Source organism: Harmonia axyridis, chromosome 1, assembly GCF_914767665.1.
Source record: "Harmonia axyridis chromosome 1, icHarAxyr1.1, whole genome shotgun sequence".
NCBI lineage: Eukaryota > Metazoa > Arthropoda > Insecta > Coleoptera > Coccinellidae > Harmonia > Harmonia axyridis.
The window spans coordinates 39,569,860-39,591,305 of NC_059501.1; the positions used below are offsets into that span (position 1 = coordinate 39,569,860).

A 21,446-nucleotide genomic window follows, 5' to 3' on the forward strand; every position below is an offset into this window, starting at 1 on the left:
GAATTTTGTCCCCAACATGAAGTGCTCGGAAATTAAAACATATCAGTGATACAATATTTCACTCAATTCGCGAGTTTCTTCACAAAGAAATCACTTCTTATGTCCCATAGTGAATCAACGTTTCATATCAACTCAAAATATATTTACCTAAATATATCAGAAATTCAGAAAAAAACTTCAAGCGCGCCAAACGACGTGAAACAAAGGATGATTCTAGGTGAGCAATAGTTGCCAAACCTTGGATTTCAGCTAGTAGATATAGAAAATAATAAATATTCTGCATACTATAAATTTGACAATTAGGAAAAATATCTGACTCCAAATATTCAAATTTGTATATTTCATGGAGAATCATTTAAATCAATATATTTCATTCAATATAATATACCTTCATAATGATATAGTAAAATTGTGGGTTTGAAAATATATTACAATCCGACTACGTAATCTAATAATCTAAATCATGTTGGGGACATGTAAAAAGTGCATACCTATACTCTCTATCTATGTTTATTATACTGTGGTTTTATTCAACGAATTTTATGTTCTCAATCCAATTACATCACGTATGTCCATTACCTTTTGAGGAGCCGAGATGTCTTCATCTATGAAAGTATAGACAATGGAATATCTTATCATTCGTATCGGGATTGTTATAATATAACGTATTATGCGCATTAGGGCAAAATAGATTGACACGTTGTGATCAGAAGCCAAGGAACTTTCCAAGGTGATACCGCACCGTTTCGTTCAGATGGCTTGAGCAATGGATAACAAGAATGTAAGATGTAAAAGCATCGATCGGTCTTGAATCGTTATCTCTCAATAATTACAAGAGGTCGTTGACTCTGTTTAACACCAAGTCTGTTCGGTTTGTCTTCGCTCATACAGCGATTCGTCACGATTGAGATGCCGCGAACGCAGATCAGGGAGAGTTAGACCATAAAGCCTAGTTCACAATTATATGCGTTTCAGTAACGAGAACTCGGAAGGGGAATGACTCACGTGACAACAATTCAATTATGGCGATACCGAGTCTGATAGGGACATTTTGGAAGGGGAGACAGTTGGTAACTGTTCAATTAACTTGATTGTCTCATACCCTCTAATATGTGCAGGATGTTAATTGGAGCTGATGCAGTTTCAGCTGTTCGACCTACTTTGTTTTTGGGGATTCGGAATGGATTTGGTTTTCTGCTCTAATGAGTTGTATATTACGAACAAATAACATCATCTTTTTTTTGACATTCATGTTAATACTATTAATATGAATTTAATTTGTTTCTTTATAAATCTGTATCATAATAGATTGGATTTGAAATCATGTTGAATCTCTCTCAAAACAAGCCGTTTAGAATACTTATTACTCGACTATTTGTTGACGTTAGGCATTCAGATAATCGAAAATTCGGATTATTGAAGAGAATTCACTGCATATTATCTGCTGACAAATTAATATTCATTGCTAATATGATCGGCTCAGATGTCTGAAAATTTTTTATTAATTTTAATATGATTGAATTCAGGTGCAGTTCGATTTGAAAAAAGTTTACAGACATCTGAGGCGATCAAATGAGCGATAAATATTGATCAGATTTTTTCAGCTGAAATATTCAATCATTTCGAACTCCTCAAGAGAATTCAAACCAAGTTACCTTCTGTTTTTTCAGGTTGTGTCCATTTCATTTCATCAAAATGAATTTTTTGAAATATTTTGATTTTTTTATTTGGCTCATCTTTAATTGATATAACTAGTGGGTATTAAGTAGAGTTGAGTAATCTTATCCCTTTGAAATGGTACCTACGAAGGTGTATGGAAAGATTACTGCTAGCCCCAGCACAAAAAAAAACTCATTGACATTTTTTAAAGGTCATTTTTGAAAAATTGCAGTGTCTTTCGATCCACCTGTAGAGTGATCCATAAATAAATGAATCCTACAAATATCTCGAACGGTTCTCAAGATATTATTTTTAGTTTAAACCATTAAACCATGAAATTCTTCAAAAAAATTGCATACGTCAAAAAGTACCACAAATAAATAACGACAAGTGGGGTATTTTGAAATCAGAATTTCATGGAGATTATGAGTTATGATATAAAAATTGGGAATTCTTATTTGAAAAAAACTGGGTGGTATCGTATTTTACCAGTTTCGGACCACCTTCAGAGTCTTAAAATAATTTGAGCTTATGCGCTGAATGCTGTCTATTCCGTCAAAATTTGAATCATTCTCCTAGTCCAAAATTTACAAGAGTTATGGACCGATCTAGCGCTATTGAGTCACCCTGTATATTTATTGAGAAAATACTGAAATTATTCAGTCGAATCATTATAAACATTGTTTCAAAGAGTTAGTTTACTCCCGTCTTCATTATCTAATTCACAAGTGCTCTATATTGTTGAATCAGTATTCTTCATTATGTCGCTTATCGTGGATATACCTAACCTTACGGTGCTGCTAATTTTCAAAGTTTCTTCTTTTTTTTATTGAATCAATGATTTTATCATTGAACCATAATACATAATAACACTGTCTCGGGTTTCTTCTTATTTCTGTTTTTCTGCTTTTCTAGAGTTTTCTAGATAGTTTCACAAAAAGTGTAATGACAAAAAAACAACAAAAATATTCGATTAATTTGAATATGGGATTTCTTTATTGCTGCAAAAACGGTGTTGCCAAACGTTGCTCAGCTCCAATAAGATTTGTTATCGAATATCAGCGCCGCAGTTAACAACACGACAAAATTTTTCTCTGTCTAATTGCCGGAACTTCAGACGCCCCGATCTCGTGTAACGCGCCATTTTTATTCGAAACTGTGGAAAAACGGAAACGCGGCCAGAAAATTACAGGGTCTACCGTTCGGTGTTCAACGCTCGAGGTCGGTGCGTGATGAAACTTATTTGAAAACCGTGGTTGAGTTGTCAATATATTTTCGTGCCGATGTTTACCGTCAATTCATATAACGACCGTTGTGCGTGAACTGAACCATAATGGCGTTTTTAATGGAAAAGAATAAAAATTCATGAGGCCGTATTGTTTCCAGTGTGTGTGTGTGTGTGTCATTGGTTTCGGTTTTATCGCTGTATATGGAATAAATATTTCCTTTTCCCGAACGAGTTATTAAGGAACCAATTGAATCGGATTGAGGTCAATCTAAGCGGATTGTTAGTTTTGTCTAATTTAATGAAAGCTTATGTCCGATTGTGTTTTTTCTTTTGTTATCAATTACGATAGGTGATGGCGTTCATAATTCCAACATTATTGACACTTATGCAGTGACGCAGCCAGGATTTTGTTTTGCGGATTGAAAATCGAACGAATTAGCGACAATTAGGCTGTAGGCTGTCCATTGTATAAATAAATCAAATCAAATTTATTATGAAAAATTCATTCGGAAATTGAACTGGAGATCGAAGTAAATATTAAAAATAATATAAATTAATGATTTTGAATATTCAGTTTTATTACATATCTTCCTATTCTAGGACATCTAATCGAGCATCTAATACATTCTCAATATCGAATTCAAAATCATAATAAATATCCAACAGAGCGTGTACTCGTATATGGAGGGTATGCAGGCTGTTTCATTGAGATTGAAAAATGGTATAAACTATGAATCACTGTATTTCCAGAAGTCAATACAAAATGAATTCCTATTACAATGGACCAAGAGCTTTTTTTCCAAACTACAAAAGTGTTCAAATTTGAAATCAACTAAAAAATAAAGATTTCATAATTGTGGGTTGTAATAATGAAAGAAAACAAGAGGAATGTTTTTTATCGATTTGAAAGTCAGATTACCAAACCACGTTAGAGCCAGTTCCGTGAACGAGTTTTCCATGAGAAGTTTCCTTTACAAATGAAACGTTTTTCATAAACTAATTTTGAGATGAGAAAAAGGTATGAAGTCCCGATATTGACCCTTTATGGCAAGAAATGCGCACGCATGCTCTAGGACTACAAAACATTTGCTGTGTCATTCCCATCACACGTTTTTCTCTACCACAAAACTTTCTTGTTAAAATTATCATATTTTCAATTCATTCAACTTTATTTACTTTCACTTCATACACAAAATTTGAATTCAATTTCTATGAAATATTACCAAATGCGAACAATAAATCACAAGTTCTCAGAGTTGTCAACCCTAGGAAATTTAACACTAAGAATAAAATAAAGCTTTCTGTAAAAGAAGAATATGTTCATGAAACCGGAGCCACTTTCAAGCTCTATATGAAGGCGACTTACTAATGAAACGGTCTTTACCAAGGGGAGTCTTTTCGGATGGATTATGACACTGGCCCTTAATCTTACGAAACAAATACGCAATACATGAAATTTGGGTTAGATCTTTGTTAAAAAACTCTATGCATACGTCCCAAAAAATTATTATGTTCATTCGATAGCACATCGATCCTGAAATACCATTCGAAAAACATATTGAAAAAATTCCTTCATTTGGAGTCTTGCTACCCAAAAGATATCAAACGTTGTATTTTTTTTCTGATTTTCTAAAATCTTGAAACCCAAGTGATTTTTACTGAATTTTTCGAGGATACTGTCCGACGGATGTCAATGGATTTGCAAGAAGTGCAAAAATCAGCGGGATTTAAAAATATACTGTGCGCACAATGTATACACAAATCTACTTTTAGATTTAGCAAGATTACCGAGAATTGGATTTGAGAAATGATCTTCATGAATACACGATCTTGATCAATAAGATTTTATTTTGATTCCAGCTAAATTTCTTTTGTAGGAATTCATAATTTTGATTCGACATAACGCTAAAATTATGTCGAGTCAAATTCTAATGAAATACAGTTGAAATTTAGGTGCTACCAAAAAATAGTCGACTATTTAGCAATATGCTATATTACCCTTGAGGATTACCTTTTTTTTTTTTGTTGTATTGACCAATTCTCGGAACTCTTTTCATTTTGAGGATCACTTACACGCATTAGTTGTCTTTTATCAACTTTCGAAAACAAATGAAACATAATATTCAAAATATTAAAACATTGTTTTCATGAATCGATTAAAAAGGCCCAAGAAAGGCCCATGCGGAATTCCAACTCATTCTAAAGTTTCCATTTTCGTTTTCAGACATAAGATGCAGTGTGTGGTGGGTGTCGCCGCGGAGCCAGTTCTCGGCGGCGGGGCCTCGAGCACCACCACCAGCCGGGTGGCATGGCGGCCCCAATGAGATCGAGCTCGGTCCAGGAAGCGGGCCACCGACCGAGGGTGGCGGACTCCAGCAGCGGCAGAGCGACGGGAAGCCAGCCAGCTGCCAAGCCGGACACGAGCCAGACCGCCGGCCAAACTGCCCCACCCGCCCCCGGAAACTTCGAGTACGATGACAACGAGTGGGATATAGGAATAGGCGATCTCATCATCGATCTGGATGCGGATATAGAGAAGACAACGGTAAGAGAAATTACGTCCATAATTATTATTATACACTGTGTCCGTTAAGTATGGAACAAATTCATTTTTAGCTAAACAGACCATTTTAGGAGATTATCTTGAAACACGTCGATTTTTTATTTTAATTTATCGTATTTTAAAATAATAATCATAATCATAATAATGTTTATTGGCTGCATCCTTCAACCTGGCAGGTTAGTCAAAAGGAATAGAGTTCGGCCAAAGCCAATCTTCCACTCTTCCTTATATAAAAAAAATGCACCTCAATAATCTTAGTTGTTAGTAACAAAATACAAAAAAAATACAAAATAACCTATTTCATACAATAATCCCTATTTCATACAATAAGCCCGCAAAAACACAAAAAAATCAAAATAAATCACAATATTCTCTCTTTTTTAATCTAATATACAGGGTGAATTACTTTCGAGTAATGACGTTACCGTCATTTTTTTTTTGAATGGAACACCCCCATTTTGTCTCGATTTTCCGATTACTCTAGCTGAGATGATCCAAAAAATGTATCACATGTTGATTCCAATTGGTACAGGGTGGACAAAAATACAATAGCTTTGTGTGTGCCCATTAAAGTAGCGCTTAACATTCTTTATTAGTTAAATTAACAATATTATCAAAAATATTTATTGTCTAGCGGCAATTGGTTTGAATGTAACACCCTGTAGCTTGCTAGATTTTTAGATTAATCATATAATATATCAATCTAAAAATGTAACAAATAACAGGGTGTTACATTCAAACCAATTGCCGCTAGACAATAAGTATTTTTGATAATATTGTTAATTTAACTAATAAAGAATATTACGCGTTACTTTATGAGCACACACAAAACTATTGTATTTTTGTCCACCCTGTACCAATTGGAATCAACATGTGATACATTTTTTGGATCATCTCAGCTAGAGTAATCGGAAAATTGAGACGAAATGGGGGTGTTCCATTTAAAAAAATGACGGTGACGTCATTACTCGAAAATAATTCACCCTGTATATTAGATTATTATGTTGAAATACGCTAAATAAAAATAAAACATCGACGTGTTTCAGGATTATTTCTTAAAATGGTCGGTTTAGCTAAAAATGAATTTGTTCCATACTTTACGGACACAGTGTATGCAATCGTGTTTATAATTTATGCTCGCTCATTCAATGCAATACTCTCGCATCAACATCCAGTTATCGCTGATTCATAGTTATTGTTGATTTTCAAGCGTTAGTTGACTGACTTCTGGAGATATAGGCGTTGTTCATGTTGAACCTGCTGCATCATAAATGCCATGTATGGTAATTTTACAACGTTCGTCGATGAATTCTTTGGAAACTAGGACAAGTTACAATAGAAAATATGCACACAATGAGAGCTTAGGCAGCGTTGCTTGTTGGGAAAAGAACAAAGTGTATTTTATATAGCGGTTGTTTTTCTATTCGAGTTTTTATTACACTTTTTTCATTGGCTTTTCGCATTCCGTAATTGTTTTATATGAGTGCAAACTTTATCCGTCTCAGAATTCCCTATGCTTATCCGTATCAATGTAAATTACGATATACCTATGTACAAATTCAATGCTCATTAGGATCATCTCGAGAAAAACTTATATCATGTTCAAGAAATCCCGATCTCTTTTTTCGAAATAATAAGATATCAGGCAGCAGATCATATATACTTTTCACTAATACTGTAGCTAATCCGTTCATTCTGCCACATCTTGCAGAACAAAATCGTTCGAAAATATAGCAGATTCGTAAAGATTTATGGTTATTTTTCATCATTATATGTTGGTACTCGGCACTCTCATGCCAAGGATTTAGCTAGTATAATTTGTCAAATTTATGATACAGAAGACTGTTCAGTCAACCCACATTTTTCAATGCAAAAATCACTAGAAGATATTTATGGACATATTCCATTAATTTCAATAAAAATTCAGTAAAGTGCAGAAAAATAATGTATAATACTTGGGCAAATAAGCGAGGTAAGCGGCTCTATCTCAGGATCCACTCATCGTAGAGATTTGCGGTAAAGAATTTTACCACTAAAGTGTACCAGAAAACACACTGGAAATTATTTTGAAGTTCATACCTCTACCGCTAGGGGGCGTAAAAGCTACCGTCGAGAAGAAAAATGAATTTTACTCGAAAATGTTTCATATGAAGTTGAAGAAAAAATATCATCACTGTAATCCTTGGAAAATTCTCTATTTTTTTGAATTGTCACTTTCGATTTTACGACATCAAATAAGGGTAGGTGAAAGGGAGAAATCTGACTGATTGAAAAGCCTGTAACTTCAGTTTGGCTCAACATTTTCGAGCAAACTAGATCTCGTCTGAAAGATATTATCTTGTTGATTGAGGACAAAATATAGTTATGATGAATTTGTTTTTGCTGCTTTCGATAGGGGGCGCTAAGTCAGAAGTTCATTGTTTTGTTCATTTTACTGCGAAATTTTAAATGCAATGATACGAAGGTCGCAAAGCGATAATTTCATGCGTTCTGAAGTTATGGCCGAAAGAAGATATTCTTCAACTGATGCACTGCGAAAAACCAAAGTGTGCCTTCAGGTGCTGACAAAAACAGAAATCCCATCAAATTTGTATGAAAAAACTAAAAGGTCGCAAAGCGATAGCTGCAGGCGTTCTGGAGTTATGCACGGAAAAAGATATTCTTCAACTGATGCACTGAAAAACTAAATTGTGTCTTCTTTCGGCCATAACTCCAGAACGCCTGCAGCTATTGCTTTGGGACCTTTTAGTTTTTTCATACAAATTTGATGGGATTTCTGTTTATGTCAGCACCTGAAGGCACACTTTGGTTTTTCGCAGTGCATCAGTTGAAGAATATCTTCTTTCGGCCATAACTTCAGAACGCATGAAATTATCGCTTTGCGACCTTCAGGTGTTTTCATGCAAATTTGATAAAATTTCTGTTTCTGTTTAGAAAATCGTATCATTGCATTTAAAATTTCGCAGTAAAATGAACAAAACAATGAACTTCTGACTTAGCGCCCCCTATCGAAAGCAGCAAAAACAAATTTATCATGACTATATTTTGTCCTCAATCAACAAGATATTATCTTTCAGACGAGATCTAGTTTGCTCGAAAATGTTGAGCCAAACTGAAGTTACAGGCGTTTCAATCAGTCAGATTTCTCCCTTTCACCTACCCTTATTTGATGTCGTAAAATCGAAAGTGACAATTCAAAAAGATAGAGAATTTTCCAAGGATTACAGTGATGATATTTTTTCTTCAACTTCATATAAAACATTTTCGAGTAAAATTCATTTTTCTACTTGACGGTAGCTTTTACGTCCCCTAGCGGTAGAGGTATGAACTTCAAAACAATTTCCAGTGTGTTCTCTTGTTCACTTTAGTGGTAAAAATTTTTACCGCAAGTCTCTACGATGAGTGGATCCTGAGATATAGCCGCTTACCTCACTTATTTGCCCACCCTGTACATAAGGCTCATTCTACCCTCAATCATTAAAAACATCGACCACTCTTTGGCTCCTTTTTGAATTTTGAACTCGTGGAAGAGTATCAATGCTTTCTGTTCTTCTATTATGAATAACTATTATTCGTTCTTGAGTTGAGGGGCGTGTCTGAAAAATTACCTAACCTACAGAACTTTCAAACAATTTGTAACATGTAACTATGTTGCCTACATTTCAAGGTTATTAAATAATTCTTTGGATGGCTATTTATTTCCGATGAAACATATTTGCTTGATGTTTAGCTGCGTCCAAGTTACATTGGTATAATTATTAGTAGAGTTCACTGGCATACTTTTTTCTGAAATACTCTACTATATCCATTATGGTAGGGTAACTCTATTCACGGAATAGGAATAATAATGAACTCTACCGCTGAACTCTACTACTGATTATACCAATAATTCAAACTGTGAATTCCCCTATTAACTATTAAGAGGGAACTCCACCACGTGACTACTCAGTTCAATACGAAATAAGAGGCATTTCTTCTTACAAATTTATTACCAATCTATTTTGATGAGGTTTTGACATAATTCCTTCAAATTTAATCTGTATTGTAGTATTTCAATAGTTTTAATTTACGAAATGAAAAATAATAATTTTGGGAACTTTTCGTTTTTCGCAAGAGAATTGATGAAATTGATTCGAAAGAGAAACCTCAAGAAAAACGCTTATTTTGTGCAAATTTTTAAAAATACTCATATTTTTTGTAGGAAAGTTAGAACTATTGTAATATTCCTAACTTTGGTAAACATGTAGAATAGGTATATGACATCGAGACCCTCGAAAGACGTCCAATTTTCTACGTCAAATTGGCAGCTACGTTGCCAGATTGAACATAGCATTCGTTATTATTAGGGTAAGTTTATGACAAGCAGAGGGCTGGTTGATGATGATATATTACTACCATTCAATTAGGAGCAACTAGTTTTCAATAAATTTCTTAAAATTAAACATTTATTTCAGAAAATTTATTAGAATATTTTAATCACTTTGTTGGTAAAGCTTAAGAAGGCAAGAACTAAGCAAAGAAAACCTTCACCTCTGCTGACAAGTGCTCCGTCTTATTCAAAAAAAGATGCATAATTAATTACATTTGGCTTAGAAAATTATATACGTGAATCAATTATCATGTGGATATAAGAATGTATTTTTTTAACACCTCCATTTTTAGTTTTGTCAGTAGCCAATGCATTTCCATTAACACCTTGGCTGCAGCATGATTTTTTTTGTAGCATTAACAATCATATTCAGAATCAGAATAAATATTTAGAGATAGAGATATTATTATAACCGTCGCGACCGATGGTGAGAATTGCTGAAATATTTCTTACTTTACTTTAACTACCTGATCAATTTTTCGAACTGGCAACGTACCTGACATTTTGACATACCGGATTCGAGGGTGTCAAGGTCATATACCTATTCTATATGTTTACCCTAACTTTTACTGATCTTTTAATCTTTCCGACAACATCGCACATAATTTTGCCTATACCCCCTCTTCTCAAGGCAAATATTGACAGATCACGAGAATGTCACTTGGTGTTCTTCCTTCTTAACGGTTAGATCAAAGCATTTGTAATGATCGTGAGAGACTTTATAGTTGGAATAAGGGCTTCATCTTATAAATTGTTGTGTTTCGACGTTCGGTAACACACGTTCGGACGCGGCTTTACGTTTTATACAACTGATCACCAAAAATAGATCGATTTAATTAATTTATCTTTTACCAAGGAAAAAACAGTAGAATCAACACCTATGGCGGCCAACGCGGCCGGTATCCAAGCCACGAAGGCAGCGACGGCTAAGATGGCGGTCGAGCATTCGGCGACCGTAGATAAAGGATTGAAGATGAAGATAAAACGAACGAAACCCGGCACCAAGACGTCAGAGGCAAAGCACGAGATTGTGAAGAGCAACGAACAAAACGGCGTTTCTGATACCGGTGATAACATGAAGGGGGGCGGGAGCAGTAGTGGCCCCCAAGTGAAACATTCTAGTGTTTCTTCGAATAGTGGCGCCAGCGGGCAACAGACGGGTACGCCGAGTGCGAACAATATTTCCGGCGGCAACAGCAAACGGGGTTCGAGCGGACATAGGCGCGACAAGGCGCGCGACAAGCATACCAACAACGAGAAAACACCGTCGCAGAACTTGCCGAAAGTCGGTGGTGTGACTAGCCAAAATCCAAGTGCGATTTCCGAAATGAACGGTATGGTGCGGGTGGGCGCCCCTCAGCCGGGGCCCCCTAGACCTGTTTTTCCGGCCAGTACGGGGCCCGGGCCTCCGCAGTGCGCGAACACCGGACCCTCTCCGGGGCCCCCACCGAGCCCTGCCGCTGCGACTGCTCAAGGATCGGCTGCCAAGCCGGAACAGGCGAAGGTGGCTTCCTCAACTCCGGTCATCCAGAACCCGCCGTCGTCTTCTGCTGTAGGTGAAGATAGAAACGATGCTTCCTCGCCACCTGCCAAGAAGATGAAGAGCGAAGTTAAGGTAGGTTTCAATCACACCATTTCTCGATTATAAACATAGATGTTGTTAAAAGGGTCATAAACCTTCCAATAACCTTGAAAGATACTATAATGTTATCGTCAGCATGAAATGAGGTATCTACAACATCTTCGGCTGTCAGTTTAATCTGCAGTGGCTGACTTTCTTCTTTCGTTTGAAAAATATTAGATAAATCATTTATGTAGAGTATGAATAAAATGGGACCCAATATTGGCCCCTGCGGAACGCCCTATGATCGACGCTATCGAAGGCTTTAGAGAAGTCTACGAATAGTCCTGCAGGGATCTCACCTCTTTCCAAAGAAAGTGCTCACATTGAAGGAATTCAAAAATTGCTGTGTCTGTGCTTTTCTCTTCAGTGAAACCATGTTGTTTACTAGTCAGGACATTGTTCAGGTTTTGTCTTTGTTGTATTTACTACGGCTAATCTTGCAATAACCAATAATCCAGATTTTCACATAAGGCTGGACCTAAATTGGATCCTCGATTCGATCCGTTGACAACCTTAAAGGGAAATTAAATCAAATGATGATGCCTATATTGGTTGTGTTTCTTTCGATGTGGTAGTTTGTCGACCTTCCCTTCTAGACCGATATCGGGAGCCCCATCTGAACCACCCTGTGGTTTAATTTCTCTTTACGGTCGTCATCGAGTATTATAGAAAGGAAACGGATCCAAAGCAGAACCGGCCTAATGCATAGATTTTCATCGGTATTGTTATTTATTATTATGGCAATGAATACATCATTAGGGCAACGGAACAATCAAAACACCAGGCGTTTTATGGGGCATTAAGGAAACCTAGAAAAAGATCATGTGCATGATCACACAATACTAGCTTTAGCCACTATTCATCACATTAGCATTGACACTTTCCATCCAATTAGAGCGCACAAACACATGAGTGTATTCCTACTAGCTGATTGAATGACTTTTCCTAAGTTCTAATCAACATGATCAAATGAACATCTAAGAATGACCTAAGAATGGTCAAGTCGAGGGTCAAGTTTGCTGATAGTCTTGAAAAAGTGTTTTCAAATCTTTTCGTTCAGGAATTATTTTTTTGTCATCGAAAATTACAGACATCGCATCGTGACTAAATAATATATTCAGACAAGGAGCGCTCAATAAACTATTCATTTTGCATAAAATATGTGTTAGGATTTCATTTCTTTTTTGGTGATCGTGCCCCGAACACAGCGCGACCTTATCATTTCGTCACGATATCTGTATCGTGTATCTGTATCGTGTATCTGTATCTGTTTTCGAATTTTGTTGTTGGAAATTTTGGCTCCCTGATAATTTCCAAACTAAAGATTCGATCGAGATAAAATTTTGAATTCGTAGTCAAATTCTATTCTGTCCGTGCTGCTACACGAAATTTTATTTTAAAACTACTTATTCGATAGAAATAACAATTTCAAGTAGGTATCATGCAAAGTTTCATGTTGATCGCATCATCAGAACCAGAGAAAAATTCAAGATTAATATCGAAAAAAAAAATGTTTCGTGCAGAATTTCAAGCTGATCGCATCAGAGAAATACATGCCCAATATTTTAGTCCGCTCAGTTTGAGATTTTGAGGTATTTTTTTGGACACCAATTTCAAGCTCCGTGTAAAATTCGTGTTGATAACAGAATATTAAAACAGTTCTGTTCGATATGAAAGTTTTCGACTCGATGTAGAACAGCAAATTGCACTCACTGAACTGAACTCGTGCAATAAGTGTAATATACACCTTCTTCGATGATTTCCGCACGATTGCTGTACGTTGTAAAAACGTGTAGCATTAAAAAATTCGAAATTCTTTTCTTCATTGACTTCGAATATAGCTAGTGGAGTACAGGAAGAAATGAGGTTATGAGCAAATTACAAAAAAGGGAACATTAAATTGACCAATCAAAGGCGGATAATCATTATCGATTGCTACGTAATTGGAAGGGAGGAGTAGATACCTATTATAAACGTATCAATCGATGATAAATTAGTTGGAATCACCACTGGTGAGAGCTTTTTGCTTTTAACTGAATGGGTAATAATCTAGTGTAGCTACAATTTCAGTTGAGTATTGTGTTAAACTTTGCATGCGGATGGATCGAACATTTCTCATATATTACAACAGTTCTGTGGGGTCCTATAGGTGATTTAATGAATGAGCTCCTGAATCCAAGTTGTTCTTTTCCTGAATTTTATCAACACTAGGTATGTTGTAGGTATGTCATAATGTCAATGTCACTGATATGTCATTTTTGGCAACTTGGAACCTTCATTCCACTGCCGTTTGGATCAAATTCCTATGTGATTAAAATATATACGTTGGAAAACCCAGGGCGAGTTCGGAAAACGTTCATATAAATCATTCTAGCTTTTATGGGGACCAACGGTCGTTTTAAACTGGGGAATATGGAATGTAGTAAACTTCGATGGTTTACGACATCATTTCGACAGAATATCGCCTTCAAATGTCGACGCTCTTGTGTTTATTGATATTTTTATATTTCTCCGTTTATTTTTATTGGTCGTTACCAGCGATGGAGCATAGACTTGGGTCGTTCAGAGAGCAATTAATACAAGTTCCGATGATTTTATTATTTTCAACGGTGCTCATTTCTCAAGATTGCAGGTAATTTATTTTCCCGGTATGATCAATTTCTAGCTCTCAAGTTATAAGACGAATTCATCTTAGGAACTGGACAGGCTTCGATTTGGATTTGTATTTTTTAGTTTTTTCAACTTATTATAAGTATATGAATATAAAATTCTACTCCAGTTGAAGTAACCACACTCTAATCCACAGAATATAATCCGTGGAACGATTCTGTTTATTGCAGTATTAGTTACTACAACTTCAGTTTGCATACTTAGTTGTCAGATTTCATTCAATATGTAATTTATTTTATTTTTGTTTCCTTTCTGATGTTGAAAGATTGTTGAACTTCCTGACTTGAAAAATTCATCTCATCTAAAGATCTTCGTGTTTATTATAGTTTTTTCATTTTTTTTCATAAACATAATGATATGTCGTTTCCATAAATCAATGTTATCCTCTTTATAGTTGTGCAACTGTTACTTTTCTCAGTTCGTCATTACATAATTTGTTTTGCTAAGCTCAAATAAAAACAAGGTTCAGGGTTTCATCCTTACAAATCTACCCTAAGGCAGACCCGGGTTGAAGGTATAGTGGTATTTCAACCATTTGGAACATGTCAAATTTTGTCCTACAGATAGTTTCTAGGGTCTTGGCCTCGGTCTTGGCCCTAGGCGTTCGGTTCGAATGGACCATAAAAATGTATTATCTTTCCGAATAAGTGGGCGTGAAATTTGTTAACCTCTTATCACACTAAAACTTTTTCATGTCTGAGCATGACGTTTCGAGTTTAAAAGGCATTTGCCTTCAGGCCTATTTTTGACGAATTAGTCAAGCATGGGCTTAAACCGAACTATCCGCTGAAATGTAAAAAGCAAGCCGATCTGTTATTGATTTGACGCGGCATGACCCTTATTAGAAACTGTCTAAAACAGTGTAGGTATAATAGATTTTTATAATTCTTATATATTGAATAATTATATTTTCCAGAAAATTTGATATTCATTCTAGAAACAACTTCAAGGTTTTTCAGCTCTGTCAGAAATCAGTACAGAAATAAGCGTCAAAATAGACAAAAATAGACCTACTTTCATTCGGGTTTTAAGTATATGGCCATATGGGTATACTATTTAATTGAATGCGAGAGGGCAAACATATTGAATTGAAAATGTGCATCTCGGTGTGGTAATAATCTATAATCTATGATTGTTATCATATTAGAACCAATTTACAATTCTGCTCTTAAACCACCATATCCAAATCATTTGTTCTTTAAATTGATAGTTTTACAATGACAAGTTAAAACAAAATTGTGGAACATTTTCATAAAAATAGGTTACCTCTGCAAATTTTACAGATCAGACCAAGACTTACCTTACTTATAAAGGTGCTATTGGGACTCGGCAGCCCCTGGCAAATTCATTGAATGGGCCCAGTGAAAATAATCACGTTGAAATAAATAACAATTCAACAAAAAAAAGCAATTTAATCTTAACATCACATTTATTCATGAAATACTTTTTTCCGAGGTTTCTGTTCTGCTATAAAAATAACGAGATAAGATCCTATAATATTGAGTGAGTGATGGGGTATTGCAACCAATCAATATAAAACTATTCATCTTAGTTCCCCAAAAATAATAATTGTCAAGTGTCAGTACTTGCTCTGAAACGGATTAGAAGCTAGGGGCTATATAAATATAAACCGGTACATGAAATGGTTATTGGCATTGACACGTTGTTCACTAGGTAGGTACCTATTTTTGCTGTCCTTTGTTTTTTTGTTCCATTGTTATGTTTTCAGAAATCCTTACTTCTCAGAAATTATTGATAAATCAAAAACATACTTGTGTCAAAGTGCATATTTTAGTCATTTTCTGTTTCATATCCATATTTGTTTTCAAAATCATGAACAAATCTAATAGAACCATACTTCGAAAATATATTTGGCAAATCCCAAACAGCTTTCATTGCCTATTATCTACCCAACCCCCCATAGAATGTAGTATTTGGAGAAATTATTCATCCCAATTGCTGACATCAACAAAATAGGTAAGAAAAATAATTCACCCAAACAAAAAGCCATTTTAAACCATGTTTAGTCCTTTGTTGTCCGATTTTGAAAAGGGAACTTCCCAGTGTTCAATATGTCGTAAGAAAAACAATCAGTTTTTAACCAATTCGTCATATATCAGTAATTTTACAACTTATGTTGGTGTGATGTTTTGTAAAAACTGTGAACAAAACAGTTCAAGTCGCATTGGTAAAGACCGTTTTATTAGAGCTTGAAAGTGCCTCCGGTTTCATAAACATATTCGGACCGTCTTTTACAGAAATTTTTTTTTATTCGTAAGTTTTAAATTTCCTAGGGATCGCTGCTCTGAGAACTAGGGATTTATTGTCCGCATTTGGTAATATTTCATAGATTTGTTGAATTTAAATTGAATTGAAGTTTTATGTATAAAGTGAAAGTAAATGAAGGTCCTTAATTTCAAATATGATAATTTTAATGAAAAAAGTTTGTGTGGTACAGAAAAACGTGTGATGGAAATGACACAACAGGATGAGGTTATGTTTTGTAGTCATAGAGAATGCGTGAAGAAAAGGATTCCTTTCTTGCCAAAAAGGGCCAATATAATAACCCCATTTATTCTTAACCATGAACCCCTTTCGAGTCCACCGTGGATCCCCGGGGGTCCACTTTGGGAATCACTGCTTCAATCCTTAATCCTTAAACATTCATTCAGATTCGCATTGATTTCATGGTTATATGTATTTTATTATTATATTTCGGTACTGGGAACTCTCCTGCCACTTATTATCTGTCAAATTTGTGATACAGAAAACCGTTCTGCCAACCAACATTTTTCAAAGCGAAAATCTCTAAACAATATTTATGGAATTATTCCATTAATTTAAAAGAAAATGAAGTGAATTAGAGAGAAATAATGTATAACATTCGTACGGAAGGCTCATTCAAAAACTCGCCACTTCCGGATTAGTTTTCAAATATTGTACTCGTGAAAGAATGACAATGCCTTCTGCACTTTTATTATAATAGTTATTTATAATACAAGTGCAGAAGGCATTGATATTCTTCCACGAGTTCAAAATTCAAAAACGAGCCACGAAGTGGCGAGTTTTGGAATGAACGAGTGGTAGAATGAGCCTTCTGTACGAGTATTATACATTATTTTCTCTAATTCATTGCATTTTCATTGAAATTAATGAAAAATTTCCATAAAAGTGGTTTTTGCATTGAAAAATGTTGGTTGGCAGAACTGATTTCTTTAAGGCAAATTGATGAATTGACAGATAAAGCCGTGGCGGAAAGTTCGGAGTACCAACATAGAATAATAAAATATAACCATGAAAACTGTGCGTTTCTGATATATTCTCGCACGATTTTGTTCTAGAAGATGTGGAAGAATGAACGGAATAACCACAGAATTAGAGAAATAAATATTCTCTGATTTTCATTTTCTTCCGTGGTAATGAATCACGTCACTGCGAGACAACCCTAGATCAATTGGAAATGAAAAAATCTGACGCAGGGAGAAGGCGACCATCTTCAAAAGCTCTGTTAGATGAGTTCGTGAATCAATTAAAGTACAGTAATCCCCCGTTGCGAATAATTTGAACACCCTCGCTCGGAACGAGATGACGGGTGGGGGACGAGGAGTGGGTGTAAGGGGCGTATCGGGAATTGCGAAAGCTCGCGATGTCAAGTGGGTGCGGTGAACTGAATGGGTCGCGATCGATAGACCGGCATCCCCTCGCTACTCGGGGAATTTTTCACCCCTCCGATGGCGGAAGGACGCGCTCGTCTCCTTTTCCCCCGCTTTTTATGCGCTTCCCCCTCCTCTCCCTCGACCCCTTGTCTCCATTCCTTTTCCGTTCCGATCGGATGAAAAACTTTATTGCTCCACGGAACGTATTTTCCCTCTGAAAATTGTAACGTCACAAAGAAGACCTTCTCTGCCGAAAGGAAGTGAATTTCTGTCGAGTTCTCGATCAGATTTTAATCCGAATGGGGAGAAAGAAATTGATAAGATGGGAATTTGTTTTTAACGGTTGCTTTGACGCTACGGATTTAAAATGAAAATCTTGTGTTTCTATTAGTTTTCATCATTTTCTTAACATTTTGAATTGCTCAAAATTATTTCAACCGTTGAGTAAAACATATTTCTCTATTACAGTATGGTAATGAGTTCATTACAGTTCTAAAAACAGTGCTGTAATGAACTCATTACAGCAGTGTTTTGAGTTATATTTTTCGTTTTGTGGTTGTCTACACAGACTTCTAGTCCTGTCAAAATTCAACACACATCAATTGTCAATATAATATAATTTGGATTAAGTGAAATGATTTGCGACATTATTCGGAATTTCTCTTAATTCTGGTGGTGTTAAATCGACTTCGTCAGACATAATTCACGAATTGAATGCGTAATTGTGAATTATTTCAAAATTCGAAACGTACGATTCCAATTAAAATTCCGAAATCTGTCAATTTTCGTAACTGTCACACCAAATGCCAACATATAATACAAATGTGACTAGGATGTATAATTTGAATTTTTCATTGAATTTCGACAATATTTCACAAAACTTGACTGAAATAGAGAAAATATCGTCTAATACTCGTTGCAGAAGGCAATTCCAACACACCTGCGTTCCAAAACTCGCTCCTTCGTCGCTCGTTTTCGAATTTCGCATTCGTGTTGGAATAGGTGCTCATTATTGTTTTAGAATATACTATATCGAAATACCTACACTTCAACTACACCTACACGCAAAACTATTGCATTTTTATCGACCCGGTACCAATTGAAATCAACATGTGATACATTTTTGGAATCAGCTCAGCTAGAGTAGTCGGAAAATTGAGACAAAATGGGGGTGTTCCATTTGAAGAAAAATGACGGTAACGTCATTACTATAAAGTAATTCACCCTGTATATTAGATTATTATTTTGAAATACGGTAAATTAAAATAAAAATCGATCTGTTTCAGGATTATTTCTTAAAATGGTCTGTTTAGCAAAAAATGAATTTGTTCCATACTTTAGGGACACAGTGTATAGCAACATGATTGACAATAAATCAGGGTTTATTTCCACATCCATCACTTTCAATTTGTCCACTGCATCGAAAAATCTGTTGACATGTTCACGCACATCGTAACTTTCCAACATGCCTTGCAGTGTGAGCTGTTTTAAGAGTGTAGCTTTTTTAGCAGAACCTTTGGATTGATAAATACTTCGTTCCACCATCATTCTTCAACCAAATTTCCAATTTTTTTCTGTAATTTTCTTCGTTTTCTTTCAATTTGGGTTTGGGACTTTTACAGTTAACATACGCCCATGGGTCGTTTTTTACCAACATAACCTCCATCTGCATCTTCCATGTGTCGTAGTTTCCTCACTGAGAGATTCGATTTTGGAAAACGAGACAGTTCATCTATGTCCTCCATAGTGTCGAGTGGAGCTTACTGAAAATAATCATCTGCTTTAACAAGTACGATCCTTTAGAAATTCGACACGGATGAATGCCTTCACCTATAAGTTTTATTATTCAACTCAAAGCAATAAAACTGAAGCTATTACAGCTTATAAGGCTGAAAATACATCAACAGAAAAGGAAGGAGAGTAAAAAAACATAATATCTAACGCGAGACCTAACGTTAATCTCCAAGTTTTGATTAAATAAACACAGAATTCCTACCCTATACTATAATCAATACCCAAAATGGTTTTTCAGAAATCATAAATATGCTTTGAAACTTGAAATTCAGGTAGTAGACTTCCTATAATAAATAAGGATAAAAACTAGTTTTCATTCGGAAGCTTCAGGCATTCAGTGAGAAAGAAGGGAAGGATATATTGTAATATTTATCAGAGTTTGTCAAATCTGTGTTTATGGTTCATTTGTTTGAAAATATTTAGTACCTGGTAATTGATCATGAAACTAATCACAAATGCTTTATGACTAATTAACAAGTTTGAAAATATTCATTATATTAATTTAGGTATGATAAAATCGAAATCTCCTACCATGATGTGGTGCCGATTTATAATATAGTATTGGCAAATACACGTTACCGATAAAATATACCGAGAAATATACCTATATCTAATGCGAGTAACAGAGATAAAAATCCCATTAGTTGAATGTATTTTGAGATTATTGGGTTGTTTTTTTGCATGATATGGCATACTATTTAAGCGAATACTGTTTCTGGGATTATCCTGTATGTATTCCTGTTTATCATAAATAGATTAAAATTACATTCCCAACATCGTCATCGCTTTGAGAGAAGAGGGAAACATGTAGCAGTGTTCGAAATAATTTGGTCTACATTATATGAATTCTAAGTTAGTATTTTGCAGGAAGCGAGAATGATGAATTCTCATATTTTTATTTTGCGATGTTTTCACGGTGACGTCATCCTCGTACTTCGACTATGTCGATTATTTTTGTAATCAAAGATACGATGCATCAGTGAACTGAAAATGTTGAATATCAATCGGCCTGAAAACGAAATAATCCTACGAATCAATCACAATAAAAAACATTTCGAGAATTATAAAGTGGAAGACACGGCTGTTTTGACCAGGATAAGTGAAAATAAATCGCCTATCACTTCACCGAAGCTGTCAGCTTTCAAAAACCATTAAATAATATAATTTTTTGTTCGCGCAGGGGGAAGATTTGCTACTCTTGTTCCTAATTTCAATGTTTTTGGAAGTGAACTTTTGACATTATTTGTGTATTTTTTTCCAACACATATTTTGTTATCGACGATAACAAAATATGTGTTGACAGATACGATAACTTATCGTATCTGTCATGACTACATGACTTTCAAGTTTAATTTCTTGTATATTTATTTTCTCATTCTGTAATTGGCCTATGCTTTAGAATGGTGTTATTGTTAAATGAATAAGAAATAGAAATAAAACACATTGAATTTATATCCTCTGATAGGAACTTGAAGGCACAAAAGGCGAAAATCGAGTTTTTGTTTCGAAGTTAGGATTTATTATAGTTTTTCGTTTCCGAAAACTTTTCAAAAATGATGAATGAAATTATCTTGAATCTATCTATGTTTTCATAACATGTTTCATGTTTTTTTTTTTAATTTACATTTGTGTTTAAAAGACAGAATTGAGTAACTATATATTGAATATCGAAGGTAAATTGTAGATTTGAAATTTAGTGAAAAACTTAAATCGTGCAAAAGATTTTAACTTCACGCCTGCGCTCAATTTTTATTTTATGAAATATTCGTTTTCATTTGAACCATTTCCTCCATTTACGACTCAATTCCTAGTACTAAATTGAGAAAAACAAACACATTTGACTAATCTTTTCTGAGTTGATTTGAAAAAGGTCATTGGCACCC

The 21,446-nt window shown here is 35.1% G+C and overlaps 1 protein-coding gene across 3 annotated transcripts in view; it reads left to right on the forward strand.

Annotated features, from left to right (window-relative positions):
- Window positions 1-21,446, forward strand: part of LOC123671364 (zinc finger protein 609) — a 141,672-nt gene that overhangs the window by 75,180 nt on the left and 45,046 nt on the right. For all 3 annotated transcript variants that reach the window (XM_045605155.1, XM_045605153.1, XM_045605154.1), the window contains 2 exons: window positions 5,112-5,432; window positions 10,676-11,434. In XM_045605155.1, coding sequence (XP_045461111.1) covers window positions 5,196-5,432; window positions 10,676-11,434 — 996 coding nt within the window. In that variant the 5' untranslated portion in view covers window positions 5,112-5,195. The remainder of the gene's footprint in view (window positions 1-5,111; window positions 5,433-10,675; window positions 11,435-21,446) is intronic.